The following is a 12,398-nucleotide window of genomic DNA, read 5'->3' as shown; positions in this document are numbered from 1 at the left end:
TTTAATATTTATTTATTTGTGTGTGTGCGCACGCGTGGCCAGCTCAGCCCACCAGGGGGCGGGGCTGGCTGGCATGTGGTGCTGGGGGATTGAACCCGGTCCCTGTGCTTTGCTAAGCTTGTTCTAAGTAGGTGCTTTAGACCACTGAGCCATCTCACCAGCCCTCTCTCTGGAATCTTCATCTCTGGATGGACAGGAGCCATCCGTCTTATTCATGGTCCTGAGCACCCAGCAAGCACTGTGACCCAGAGTCAGTCTCAATTCTCTGAGGAGCCACTGAATGAATGAATGGGTGGCACCACCACCTGTTTGGTTTTCTAATTTAGTAATCATGTGCTGGAGGCCAGGCATGCCAGAATGGGAAGAGCTTAGAGCTCTGCTGCTCAGGCCTCTGTGACTAGAGAAAATATTTTCCCTTGTTGGAATCTGATTTCCTCCTCAATGAAATAAAGTCACACTTGCCCACTCTCCTCTCAGGGACCTATGACCAGCAGTTTTACACCAGGCCAAACATTCCCCAGTCTACCTCATGTGGATCCTCTCAACTAGGCTGGGATTGAGGCCTCAGCAGTCCTGACTGCAGGGCTATGCTGTACAGCAAAGTATGCACTGGTGGCCAGCTCTATGCAGAGGAGGAGGACAAGGCTGTGGATGAAGCCCAGAAAATGGTTCACAGCCTGGCGTCTGGTGTCCTCACTTAGACCAGATAAACAGACACAAAACCATCATGAGTACCAGTGTGGGCCCAGCTGCTTCTGGAGCAACTCCAGCCATAGGGCCAGGACACAAGTTACTGCAGACAAAGGCAGCTGAGCAGGGAGGAGGGTACCCCAGGCAGGTGACTAGAGGTGGGGGGGCCTCAGGGAGAAGGCCACCACAGAATCCCTAACCTACCTCTTGTGATTGGCTGGGCAGGTTCAAGGCAACACTGTGGTTGAGTGAGGAGCACCCACTCTCTCTGAGTGACCAAGTGACGCCCATCATTGACCTGATGGCCATCAGCAATGCTCACTTTGCCAAGCTACGTGACTTCATCACCCTGCGTCTCCCCCCTGGTTTCCCTGTCAAGATTGGTGAGGGGGTAGCCTGGGCCAGTGGGATGAGATGCTGTAGGGAAGGAGGCCTGCAAGGGCCAAGTGGTTCAGGCCTGACTGTCTCCACAGAGATTCCCCTTTTCCATGTGCTCAATGCCAGAATCACCTTCAGCAACTTGTGCGGCTGTGATGAGCCCTTGAGCTCCGTGTGGGTGCCAGCCCCCAGCTCTGCCCTCACCACTTCAGGTACCCCTATGGGGGGCAGAAGGAGGCTGTGTGATTGTCTGGGGGCTGAGCCCTGGGGGCTGAGTGTGCTCCCTCTGCTGCTTCCCCAGGGAGCCCTTTCCCATGCGAGGTGGATCCTACTGTGTTTGAGGTCCCTGAGGGGTACAGTGTGCTGGGTGCTGAGCGCAGTGAGCCCCTTCGAGATGAGGATGATGACCTGCTGCAATTTGCCATCCAGCAAAGCTTGCTTGAGGCGGGCACAGAAGCAGAGCAGGTGGGTCAGGGACAGGGGTGGGCCCTGGCCTCTGCAGCCACAGGGCTGATGTGACAGCTTCAAGCTCTGGCTGCTGCAGGTAACCATCTGGGAAGCCCTGACCAACTCTCGGCCTGGCGCCCACCCTCCTGCCCAAGCCACTGTGTACGAGGAGCAGCTTCAACTAGAGCGGTGAGGCCCTAAGGATCCACTAGCTGTCTGCCTCAGCCCCACTGGGTCTGAACCCCCAGGTGTCCCCTGGCTGGTGGGCAGCCCAGAGGTGCTGGTCCTGGGACCCCCATACCCTCTCCAAAGCTACCCTCCACCATTGGTGCTGCCCTCCACTAACAGCGGCATGAGGGGCAGGGAGATAAGTCCTGCTTGATGTTTTCATCCTGTCCTTGTCCACCAAAGCTGTGTGCCCAACCCCTTTTTCCTCCTACAGCCCTCACACTTCAGTCTACTCTATCCTGTCACTCCTGCCTGCAGGGCGCTCCAGGAAAGCCTGCAGCTGTCCACAGAGTCCAGGGAGCCTGGGTCTCCTGAGAGGACACCCCTGGCCCTGGCTCCCCCGAGCTTTGAGGAGCAGCTTCGCCTGGCTCTTGAGTTGTCTTCTCGGGAGCAAGAGGAGCAGGAGCGGCGGGGGCAGCAGGAAGAGGAGGACCTACAGCGGATCCTGGAGCTATCACTCACAGAGCACTGAGCTACCTGGACTGGGAGGGTCATGGCCACTCCTACAGCCTGCTTTTGTAATTTATTTATTTATAAACTGTCTGCTGCTGGGCTTGGGCCTGGAGCCCAGGGATGCCTGGCAGAGGCACTGAAATGGAATAAAGAGACTGCTAGCAGCAGGCTTGCTCTACTCAAGTGGGCTGGAGCTGGGGGGTGCTGGGTGGGGGGCATTGAGGGAGGCACCACAGGCAGTGACCTCAGCTAGTTTTGAATCCCAACCGAAACCCCTTTAGTTTTTCTGAACCTCTATTTCCTGGACTGTAAAATGAGACAATCCTCACACCTGGGACTGGTTGTTGGGAAGCTGAAAGGAACCAACATCAGGTGCTCTCCCCTGAGCCCTGCCCAGCTACTGGAGACCCACATCCCTCCTGCCACCTGGCCTGGCCTTCTAGGAACCTGGCCCACACTCCTGTTGAGAGGATATGCCGGGACATGCAGGCCCTACTCACAGCCCTCTGGGAAGAGCCCCTCCATCCCTGCAGCCCAAACTCAACTAGCTTCCTGCTCTACTCCAGTTGTTCTAACACGACCGTGGGCAAGTTCCTCTGCAGCAGTTGGGAAATGGCTCAGCCGTCCTCTGCTGACCTCTGAGATAGACAGACTCCTCTGTGAGGTTCTTGGGCTATCCTCCTGCCCCCAGCCTTTGGTATTGGGGGTTGAACCCAGGACCTTCACACTGAGCACCCCCAACCCCATCTGTTTTTGTTTTTTGTTTTATTTTGTTTTTTAAGTTTGAGACTGGGTCTCTAAATCACCGAGGTGGGACTGGGTCTAAGATTAGAAGCCTAGGGGCTAGGAGGATGGCTCAGTAGAATAAGCGCTTGCCAGGCAAGCACAAGGCCTTGAGTTCAATCCCCGGTTTCGCCAAAATAAAAAAATAAGATTAGAATCCTGCACCACCATGCCTACCTTCCTGGGTTGTTTCTATGCACTACCCTATTTGCTCTGAAGTTTGCTGTGCCAGAATTGGAGACTTGAAAGCCAGCCAGCAAAAATAAACGTTTGGGATGAGGGTTCCCGATTTAAGACCCACTTTGCCTGATCCTAAGACCTGCCCCATCCCAGGCTTGTAATAGGGACCCAAAACAGCTCCAGCTCAGGTGATCTAACTGGGCGGGACAGAGGGCTTGGGCACTTCCTGGGAGGAGAGGGAAACGGAGGAGGAGTACCAGGTTGGAAATCCGCACCTGCGCTCCGTCCCGCCCCTAACGTGGATGGGGCAGGGCGGGGCGAGCCATGAGGGGTGGGGCCGCCTCGGCGCGCGGCCTCCGCAGCCGGAGCTGGCCAGGAGACTGTCCCTTTAAGGGCCGCCCCGAGGAGGTGCCAGGCCCTGGCGGCTGCTCTCTCCTTCCTGGTCTTGCGGGGCAGGGACTGTCCTGGGGCTGTGGGAGGGGGCCGTGCCCAGTGCCCGCCCAGGCGCCATTGGCCTGACTCCATGGCCCTGGTCACAGTGAGCCGCTCGCCCCCGGCCAGCGGCCACTCCACGCCTATAGGGCCCGCGGTGAGTCTGGATTGGTCCCATCCACGCAGTTAGTTGCCAGCTAGGCCAGAGGGAGAGCGTCTGCCAATGGCAGCCTGTGCTCACGCTGGGGGTGGGCAGAGGGGGACCTCGAGGCTCAGACTGGAGGGTGTTGGGGGCGTCTTGGGGCTCCTAGGAACTCGACCAAGGCGAGATCTAGAGTCTTGAGCACTAACCCCGTCTACGGAGGCCCAGATCCACTCATTTCTCCCACGCCCACGGCATCCCCGGCCCACTGGTCCCACCACACCAGGGCTGGGGCTGGGGCACCCAGTGCCTCCTGGTAGGGAGGGGGTTAGAGGGAGAAAGGAATTGGCATCTGACACCTCCTCTTCAAAAGGGCTGGGCATTCCCCCCCAGCTGCCCCCCACTTGGAGCCTCCTGAGAAGGCAATGGGAGGAAAGATCTCCTGGCACTCACTCACCCCTGGGGGCTGCTTCCTCTGCAGGACCCGGCAGCCAGGCGCAGAAGCCAGCTCCAGCGCAGGTTAGCACCTTTCTCTGGACATAAACGCCTCCATCCAGCCCCCAGGACTGGCCACTGTCATCCAGGTGTTGGGAACAGGGCTTCCTGAAGGGCCAAAACTCTGCAGACCATAGGTGGGACCTGGTTCCAGTGGGCTGGGCTGGTGGGCCCTGCTGGCATGTGGCAGAACCCCACAGGGCTGCCCTGGCTTCCACTTTCCCCTGGTCAGCTGGTATCCCTTTACACACTACCCAGGACACTGGCTAAGGCCAGTAGCCACAAGCCAAAGAGTAGGATGGGAGAGCAGAGCCTAAGAACTCTTGAATCCCCAACCATCTTTACAGTACCTTCAGGTGGGCTGGCGGGAGGTCTATCTAGGCCAACCAGAGGAAGAGGGGTTTAGGAGCCTAAGGCTGGTTCTCCAGGTGTGGTAGCCATCACCAGTCCCCTGGTTATCCACCCCTATTCCTGCCTGTGAGCTCTCTAGGGAAACGGCCAATGAAGCACTTGAACAAGCCCCCCTAGAATTCAGACTCCCTAAAGTTTGAGGACCTCAGGCTCTAACAATTTCCCCTGGCCCCTGCCAGGCAGAGCTTTGCAGTGCTCCGAGGAGCTGTCCTGGGACTGCAGGATGATGGAGGGGACAGTGGTGACGCACCTGAGGCCACCTCTGAGCCAATGGAGGAGCCCTTTGGTGAGGAGCAGCCCCAGGGGGACCAGCCTGATGGGCAAGGGCCCCAGTGTCCCAAGAAACAGGAGCAGAGGCAGCACCTGCATCTCATGGTGGAACTGCTGAGGCCACAAGATGACATCCACCTGGTGAGGGGTCACCCAGAGCCCATCAGAAGAGGGGGTGAGAGCTGTGTATCTGGGGAGCAATGGTGCGAGGGCAGAGGGCACCCTGTGCAGTAGAGGCTACCCAAACCCATGACCCTGCTATTTCAGGTAATGACATCTTAACACAGGTAAGTCATGTCTGAAGGCTCTGGGGAGCTGTGAAAGGACAGGGGAGGTTTGTCCTGCACAGCCAAGTAAGGCCAAGTTGGGTTCATGGTGTAGGAGTCACAGAAAGGCTCTGTTTAGCCAGGGAAGATAAGGCAGGGTGTTCAGAAGGCACCCTCCAGGGGCTGGTATGCAGGAGGGCCAGGCAGAGGGAGGGAAACACCTACAGAGAGGTGGCCTTTGGGGGCGCCTGAGGGCCAGCTCCCAAAAGCCTGTGGAGACACCTGCTGTCGGCAGCACAATGTGACAAAGATGCACTCTTTCCCAGATTTCACTCTTTGAACAGAAGCACTGAACTATGCTATGAAATTAGGTCCCTAGTATTTCTTTGATAACTTTTTATTTATTTAAAAGTGCTGGGTGTGGATCCTAGGGACTCATATATGCTACAGAAGCATCCTACCCCAGGCATGATAAGCATTTCTTGAATGCAATGATGATAACAGCAAGTGAAAGGATCTTTAAGAACCTTTCTTGGGGGCCCGCCCATTAGCTCAGATGTTTAAGTGCCTGCTTAAGAAAGCAGTGAGGCTCAAGTTGCACTGGTTCGAACCCATATACTCCTGCCAAACAAGAAATGCCCTTAAGGCATGTTCAGGTCCCCTCCCCCCCCCACCAAAAAAAGAACCTTTCTTAAACTAGGCATGGTGGCTTTATAATTCCAGCACTCGGGAGCTGAAGCAAGAGGATTGTTACAAGTTCAAGACCATTCTGGGCTACAAAGTGAACTCAAGGCCAGCCTGAACTGCATAGCAAGACTGTCCATAAAAAAAACTTTCTTAGGAAAAAACAAAAATTGGGCCACTCTGTCAGTCCCATTCTCCCTATTTCCATACACTCTCCCTTTAAGAGTCTTTAATCTTTGTACTCTGGAAAGTTAAAGCAGGAGGGTCAAAAGTTCAAGCCCAACCTCAGCAATTTAATAGGCCACTGTCTCAAAATAAAAATTTAAAAAGGACTAGGGATATAGCTCAGGGTGAGGCCTGTGTTCAATTCCCTAGTACAAAGTAATAATAATTGCATCATGAAGTCCAAATGTTGGGAACCACTGGATTGTAGCCAGTGATCTATGTAGGCATTGGGGTGGGATGGTGGGTGTGGGGCTGTTCCACCCTGAGGTATGTCCAGGTTGGGTGGAGAAAAAGCAAGTTTCTCACTGTTACTCTGGGCTCCTCCTCCTGTCTTCCCAGGCAGCCCAGCTCGAGGCAGCCCGACCCCCAAGGCTCCGTTACCTACTGGTGGTTTCCACTCGTGAATGTGTCAATCAGGAGGAGACAGTCCTCCTGGGTGTAGATTTTCCTGACAGCAGGTAGGAGCAGCAGGGAGGGGAGTGTACGGAGGTGAAGTGAGGTACGGGAGACAATAGCTCTCACTCTATCCTCTCCCAGCTCTTCCAGCTGCACCCTAGGCCTGGTCTTGCCCCTCTGGAGTGACACCCAAGTGTATTTAGATGGAGATGGGTAAGATGTGGCAATGGGAAGGAGGGGCTGGGTACTGGAAACAGCAAAACTGGAGCTGGCAAACAGGGCCTACTCAGCTCTCAGATTTGCTGTGTGATCCTGGACAAGTCATCTACCTTCCTGGGACCTCAGCCTCCCCACATCTGACAAAAAGGCAGATTCTCTGTCTGTCTGAGAGCCTAATGTTTCTATGGCACCCATCTCCTATAGGGGCTTCAGTGTGACATCTGGAGGGCAGAGCCGAATCTTCAAGCCTATCTCCATCCAGACAATGTGGTAAGTGCCTCAGGGCTTACCCTCTTTCTTGAGATGCTGCTGTAGTGCCTGAGTGATGGGAACAAAGAGGACAGTGTAACCAGTCTCTCTTCCTGTTCTAGGGCCACTCTCCAGGTGCTGCATCAGGCATGTGAGGCAGCTCTAGGCAGTGGCCTTGTGCCCAGTGGCAGTGCCCTTGCCTGGGCTGCCCACTACCAGGAGAGACTGAACTCAGACCAGAACTGCCTCAATGAGTGGATGGCCATGGCTGACCTGGAGTCCCTGCGACCCCCCAGTGCAGATCCTGGCCAGTCAGTGTGCGTGTATGGACTTTGGTCAGGGGAGGCAGAGGTAGGGGTGTCTCCCAGTGGTGCAGGAAGGGGCACTTGACTCAGGGGTTCTGTTCCCAGGCCCTCAGAGCAGGAACAGATGGAGCAGGCGATTCGGGCTGAGCTGTGGGAGGTGCTGGATGCCAGTGACCTGGAGAGCATCACTTCCAAAGAGGTAGGCAGCATGGGCAGAGGTCCAGGACCTGGGACCTTCAGCCAGGGCAATTGGCTTACCCTCTCCCTGGAGCTCTTCCTACCTTGCTTTCCTCCTGTCCTGAGCTATGCCCTGATAGCCCTGGCCTCTACGCAGAACTGGCCTCAGCTCTGTCTAGGTGGGACAAGGTATTGTTGTCAGAGGCCCTAGAGGGAGAGGGACTAGGAACTTCTTCCCTGGACCCCACCTGCAGATCCGCCAGGCCCTGGAGCTGCGCCTGGGATGCCCTCTCCAGCAGTACCGTGACTTCATTGACAACCAGATGCTACTGCTCATGGCCCAACAAGACCGGGCCTCCCGCATCTTCCCCCACCTCTACCTGGTGAGCATGGCTGTTAGGGTAGCATCCCAAACCCTGTGGCTGCTGATGAGAGGCACCAGGAGGCAAAGGAGCCTGGCACTTCTCTCCCCCAACCCTATAGGGCTCTGAGTGGAATGCAGCAAACCTGGAGGAACTGCAGAGAAACAGGTGGGGTTCCAGGCCTCTCTCCCCTCCCCTTCCCTTATCCCAGGGGGTTGCCTGCCAGCTTCAGGACCCCAGACCACTCTCAGCACCACCCTTGGGACTTTAGCACTTACATGGGCTCTCAGGCCTCTCAGGACAGAAGCTTGCTACCACTGGCCAGTCACTGGGCCTCTCTTTCCCCTGACACTGTAAACAAGTATAGAAGCCAGGGACTTGACCACGCCCAGATGAGGGGCAGAAGCACATGCTGCTATGACCACCTGGCCATGTCTTAGAGAAGAAGGGTGTTTTTCTCCCAGGGGGACCTGGCTGCCTGCTTTCTGGGCTACCTGTCATCTGTCCATGGGTTTCTGGGAGACCTGCTGTAGCCCCTGTCACCTGCTGCTGCAGAGCCACCCAAGCTCAGCTTAGCTTAAAAGCTGTTCTTCAACTAAGTTGCCAGAATAATGGATGCATTAGTGTTGCAGTTGACCTCAGCTACCTGGACAAGGTGGGGAAACTCAAGCTCAATGAGGCAAAATGATGTGTACAAGGTCACAGATATCTGACAGCTGGTTCAGTTTTCCTTCACACTGTAAATGCTGCTGCAACCTGACTCAGAACCAAAAACTAGACCCACAGTCTGTCGGTCTGGTGCCCAATGTACTGGTGTCCCTGCCTAAATCACTCTGGCCTTGGACCCTCTGGTATAGGGTCAGCCACATCTTGAACATGGCCCGAGAGATTGACAACTTCTTCCCTGACCGTTTCATCTACTACAATGTGCGCCTCTGGGATGAGGAGTCAGCGCAGCTGCTGCCCCACTGGAAGGAGACTCACCGCTTCATTGAAGCTGCGAGGTGAGGCTCCTGCTGTTGAGCCCAGGTCTCAGAGCTGAGGTCCCAACTTCATGTGGGCTCCTGTGCCTTCATCCTGTGCAATCTGCACTGAGCCCCCAGTTCTTCCTCCAGCCTTCAGTATCCTCACTTCCTTCCCCTCTCCAACCTCCCTCATGCTACTGGCTTCTCAGGGGCTATGTCCTGCCTCCACAGAACCCAGGGTACCCGGGTGCTAGTTCACTGCAAGATGGGTGTCAGCCGCTCAGCCGCCACAGTGCTGGCCTATGCTATGAAGCAGTATGGCTGGAGCCTGGAGCAGGCTCTGCTGCACGTACAGGAGCTCCGGCCCATTGTCCGTCCCAACCCTGGCTTCCTGCGCCAGCTGCAGACCTACCAGGGCATCCTGACTGCCAGGTATGATGGGAGTGATGGGGGTGGGGTGGGGTGTTCATGTATATGATTCTGGTAGTTGTTGCATCCCTTAACCTTAAAGCTGACTCAGGGCCACCTCCTCACAGCCGCCAGAGCCATGTCTGGGAGCAGAAAGTGGGTGGGAGCTCTCCAGAAGAGCTCTTGGCCCCTGAAGTCTCTATACCATTCCCACCACTCCCACCAGAACCGGGGGGCAGTGGGGTGGTGAAAGTTAAGGGCTTGGAAGAGAACCAGGCAGCCCCAAAAGAAGAGCCTGGGCTGCGGCCTCGAATCAACCTCCGTGGAATCATGCGATCTATTAGTCTCCTGGAGCCCACCTCAGAGCTGGAGAGCACTTCAGAAGTCGGTAGTCTGCCAGAGGTGAGGCTGGGCTGGGGGAGTTCCATGTATGGTGACACGGCCACAGGAAGGAGGGTGGATGGAGACCATGAGCTTGGTGCTTGATGTTTGGCTTCAAGCAGAGGCTACCTGGGTCCAAAGTGGCCCCCTTCAGGGTCTCCTGGAGCTCAGGACCTCTGGGGCCTTGCTCCTTGCCTCCTAGCTCTTGGCATCAAGCAACCCCAGTTTGCCCTATGAGTACCCTGAGGACAGGAATCACATCCTCAGTATCTCCTTTTCACCCCTCAAAGTGGCCAAGGAGACCAGTGAGGGCAGGCAAGGGCACTGAACCCAGTATCTGAGGAACTGCAGTCAGGAAGCAGAGGCAAGCTAGCTCCAGCCTGGGTCACAGGCAGCTTTTAGCTTAACAAAAGACTTGCTCTCTATGGGTCTGGGCGCACTGCCATGGAGACATCTACCCTAGATGGGTAGGTAAGATGATCACTGAAGCCCTCCCGAGTCTGAGAAGCCACACAGCAAAGGATGTGTGTGAGTCTTAGCACTCACACTGCCAAGAACTGTTGAGTGAGCACTCTGTGGGCTGAAGCTGCAGGGCACAGGCCAAGACAGGAAGTCAGGCCCCACATGTGACTGGAGGCCAAATGGCTTGCCTGAGAGGAAACAGAGTCTGTTGAGTAGGGAACATTTGGGAAAGGCTTCCTGGAGGAGGTGCTGAGTGTGGGCTGATAGGCAAGGAATGCTGATGCCCCCTGGAGTGGGTGTGACTGTAGCCACATGTCCTCACTGGGCACCCAGACATCCATGTCCACATGGCCCAGTTCAAGGCTTAGCGCCTTGAGTTTCATTGGTGTTCACTGGACTAACTGTAAAGAGGGTACAATGAGAAGAGGGCTCATGAAGGCTGGTGGCAGGTGGAGAAGACCTAAGGAGGCCTTGCAAGGGTCAGAAGGAAGCTGGAGGCTGATGAAGTTAAGAAGCAGGGGCAGTGGAGCCAGGTGCTCTCTTTCCTCCTCAAGAAATGTGGTCTGAAAACAGTTCAGTCTTTCTGTATTCATTCAACAACTACTCTGTCCCACCCTTTTCCTGGCCCTAAATTCCCCATGGTTTTCTTCCTGATCTCCTTACCCATCCAGGTTTTCTCTTCCCATGAATCTTCGGATGAAGAGCCTTCACAGCCCTTCCCTCAGCTCCCAAGGCCCAAGGGAAGCACCGGGATCCACAAGGGGCCTTGGCCTGCTTTGAAGTCCCGCCAGTCTGTGGTTGCCCTCCAGACCGCTGCCCTGGTGGCCAGCCGGACTCAGGCATTCCAGGAGCAGGGACAAGAAGAGGCTGGCATGTCCTCCACAGCCAGGCTCCGGAAGATGGTGAGGCAGGCCAGTGTGGATGACAGTGGAGAGGAGGGTGGGGCCTGAGCCCTTACATATACCCATGGCCCCCTAGACACTAAAGTGAGTGATCCACGGCTCCTGGAACAAGCGCCCCTCATACCTTCAAGCCAACACATACTCCCCTCAGCTCCTCCCTAGCAGTCCCCAGACCCCGTCACCACAGCCTCACTTCCTATCATCTTGTGTCTCAGACCACATTCTATAAAGGGCTCAAAACTTTCTCTATACTGGGGATGTGGGTAGAGCTACTGAAGGTGCCTTTGGGGGTGAGATCACCCTAGTTTTACTCTTAACACCCTAAAACATTTACTCACAGCCACAGAATCAAAAATGGAGTTTCTCAGGGTAGTCTTTCTGGCTCATGCCCCTCTTCCACTCCAGCCCATCCCCCACTCCCACTTTCTCCCATTTCACTCTTGGAGACAGCCAGGCCAAGGATTGTGGCCCCCAAAGGCAAACAGGACCCTCAGTTCCCAACCCTGGAGGCTCTGAGAGCTCTGGCAGGCCACCTCCTTCACACACTTCATGACTTCCTGAGCCTCTGTGCTGCCCCCAGCCCTCCCATAGCCCACGCTGGGTCACAGGGCACCAGACCAAAGTCTTCTTGTCTTTCATGGCCTCAGGCAAGGCAGTTTTTCATGTCCTTATAGTATCTGGCTTTATACTGAGAAATAAAAAACATTTTCATAGTGATTTTCCATTTGATCATCAAGCCATCTGTCTTTCAATCAGATCCTTCTCTGTTTCCAGGAGGTGCTTGGCCTCTCCTGCTCCTTCCAATTGTCTGTCTCCCAGGTATCCATAAAGGACCTGTTTAGGGATGGCAGTGTTTGGGGAGGTAGGAGGAAGAATGAGCAGGAAAGGAGAGGACCAGCTAGCTATCTTCCTCATCTCTAGGGCAGGGCTGGGGTAAGCATTGGCTAATGGTAACAGGTTTACCTGGGGCAGGAAGCACTGGGCTGTGTTGGCACAGCTGAAGGGAGTGACCCATGAGGAAATAGCAGCTGCTGCCTCCACCTGTCAGGACAAGACCAAGCCTGTTCCAAGAGCTAAAGCTCCCTTTGGACACATGATGCTAGTTCTCAAGGGTACTTTGGGTACCAAGCACCACCTTCCTTTTGCTACAATGAAAGGACCCTCACAACTTTCCCTTTCCACCTCAGGCTTTCTAGTGTTCAAGAAGAATCAGTGCTTCCATTTTTGTCATAGTAGTGGCATCGGGGGAAGGTGGTGCTACTTGACTCCCTGAAAGCAGGCCTCAGAGGTAGGAACTGGCTCACTGACTGAAGCAACCTGCCCAGTTTACCCTGGGGACTCCCAGCATTGCTGTAACCCCAAAGTGCCGAGACTTGGGTGCCAGCCCTGGCTTCACCACTTGCAAGTTACTTCACTGTGAGTCTTTTGGTAAACAAAGGGATTAGATGTGGAAAATTTTTCTTTTTTTTTAAACATGACACATCATTT

General features: G+C 55.3%; 2 protein-coding genes across 6 annotated transcripts in view; both read left to right on the top strand.

Moving 5' to 3' along the window:
• Positions 1 to 2,908, top strand: part of Ankrd13d (ankyrin repeat domain 13D) — a 12,747-nt gene extending 9,839 nt beyond the window's left edge. For 3 of the 4 annotated variants that reach the window (XM_023710829.1, XM_023710828.1, XM_023710830.1), the window contains exons 10-14: positions 916 to 1,073; positions 1,164 to 1,280; positions 1,370 to 1,533; positions 1,613 to 1,704; positions 2,002 to 2,908. In XM_023710829.1, coding sequence (XP_023566597.1) covers positions 916 to 1,073; positions 1,164 to 1,280; positions 1,370 to 1,533; positions 1,613 to 1,704; positions 2,002 to 2,215 — 745 coding nt within the window. In that variant the 3' untranslated portion in view covers positions 2,216 to 2,908. The remainder of the gene's footprint in view (positions 1 to 915; positions 1,074 to 1,163; positions 1,281 to 1,369; positions 1,534 to 1,612; positions 1,705 to 2,001) is intronic. The other variant, XM_004627161.2, reaches the window with a different exon arrangement.
• Positions 2,909 to 3,527: 619 nt separating this feature from the next.
• Positions 3,528 to 11,632, top strand: Ssh3 (slingshot protein phosphatase 3). Of its 2 annotated transcripts, none has more exons than XM_023710754.1 (14): positions 3,528 to 3,748; positions 4,215 to 4,252; positions 4,819 to 5,050; positions 6,424 to 6,542; positions 6,622 to 6,693; positions 6,904 to 6,969; positions 7,071 to 7,265; positions 7,359 to 7,452; positions 7,685 to 7,813; positions 7,914 to 7,960; positions 8,650 to 8,796; positions 8,989 to 9,189; positions 9,294 to 9,567; positions 10,680 to 11,632. In XM_023710754.1, exons 1-14 carry the CDS (start codon positions 3,683 to 3,685, stop codon positions 10,956 to 10,958), a joined length of 1,959 nt encoding a protein of 652 aa, XP_023566522.1. In that variant the 5' UTR covers positions 3,528 to 3,682; the 3' UTR covers positions 10,959 to 11,632. The 2 variants fall into 2 exon arrangements, with proteins under 2 accessions (XP_023566522.1, XP_004627403.1); XM_004627346.2 differs by having other exon boundaries at positions 3,530 to 3,748; positions 7,071 to 7,259.
• The last annotated feature ends 766 nt before the right edge of the window (positions 11,633 to 12,398 follow it).

The sequence above is a fragment of the Octodon degus genome, unplaced genomic scaffold (assembly GCF_000260255.1).
Source record: "Octodon degus isolate 3935 unplaced genomic scaffold, OctDeg1.0 scaffold00018, whole genome shotgun sequence".
NCBI lineage: Eukaryota > Metazoa > Chordata > Mammalia > Rodentia > Octodontidae > Octodon > Octodon degus.
Note: the sequence above shows the minus strand (reverse complement) of the source record. Positions and strands in the feature narration are given on the sequence as shown.

Excerpts from the sequence above, each read along its gene's own strand:
- Ssh3 (XM_023710754.1), top strand. The coding sequence starts at position 3,683 with ATGGCCCTGGTCACAGTGAGCCGCTCGCCCCCGGCCAGCGGCCACTCC. Across the intron at positions 6,970-7,070 it reads ATCTCCATCCAGACAATGTG|GGCCACTCTCCAGGTGCTGC; the intron begins GTAAGTGCCTCA and ends TTCCTGTTCTAG. Across the intron at positions 7,266-7,358 it reads GCAGATCCTGGCCAGTCAGT|GCCCTCAGAGCAGGAACAGA; the intron begins GTGCGTGTATGG and ends TTCTGTTCCCAG.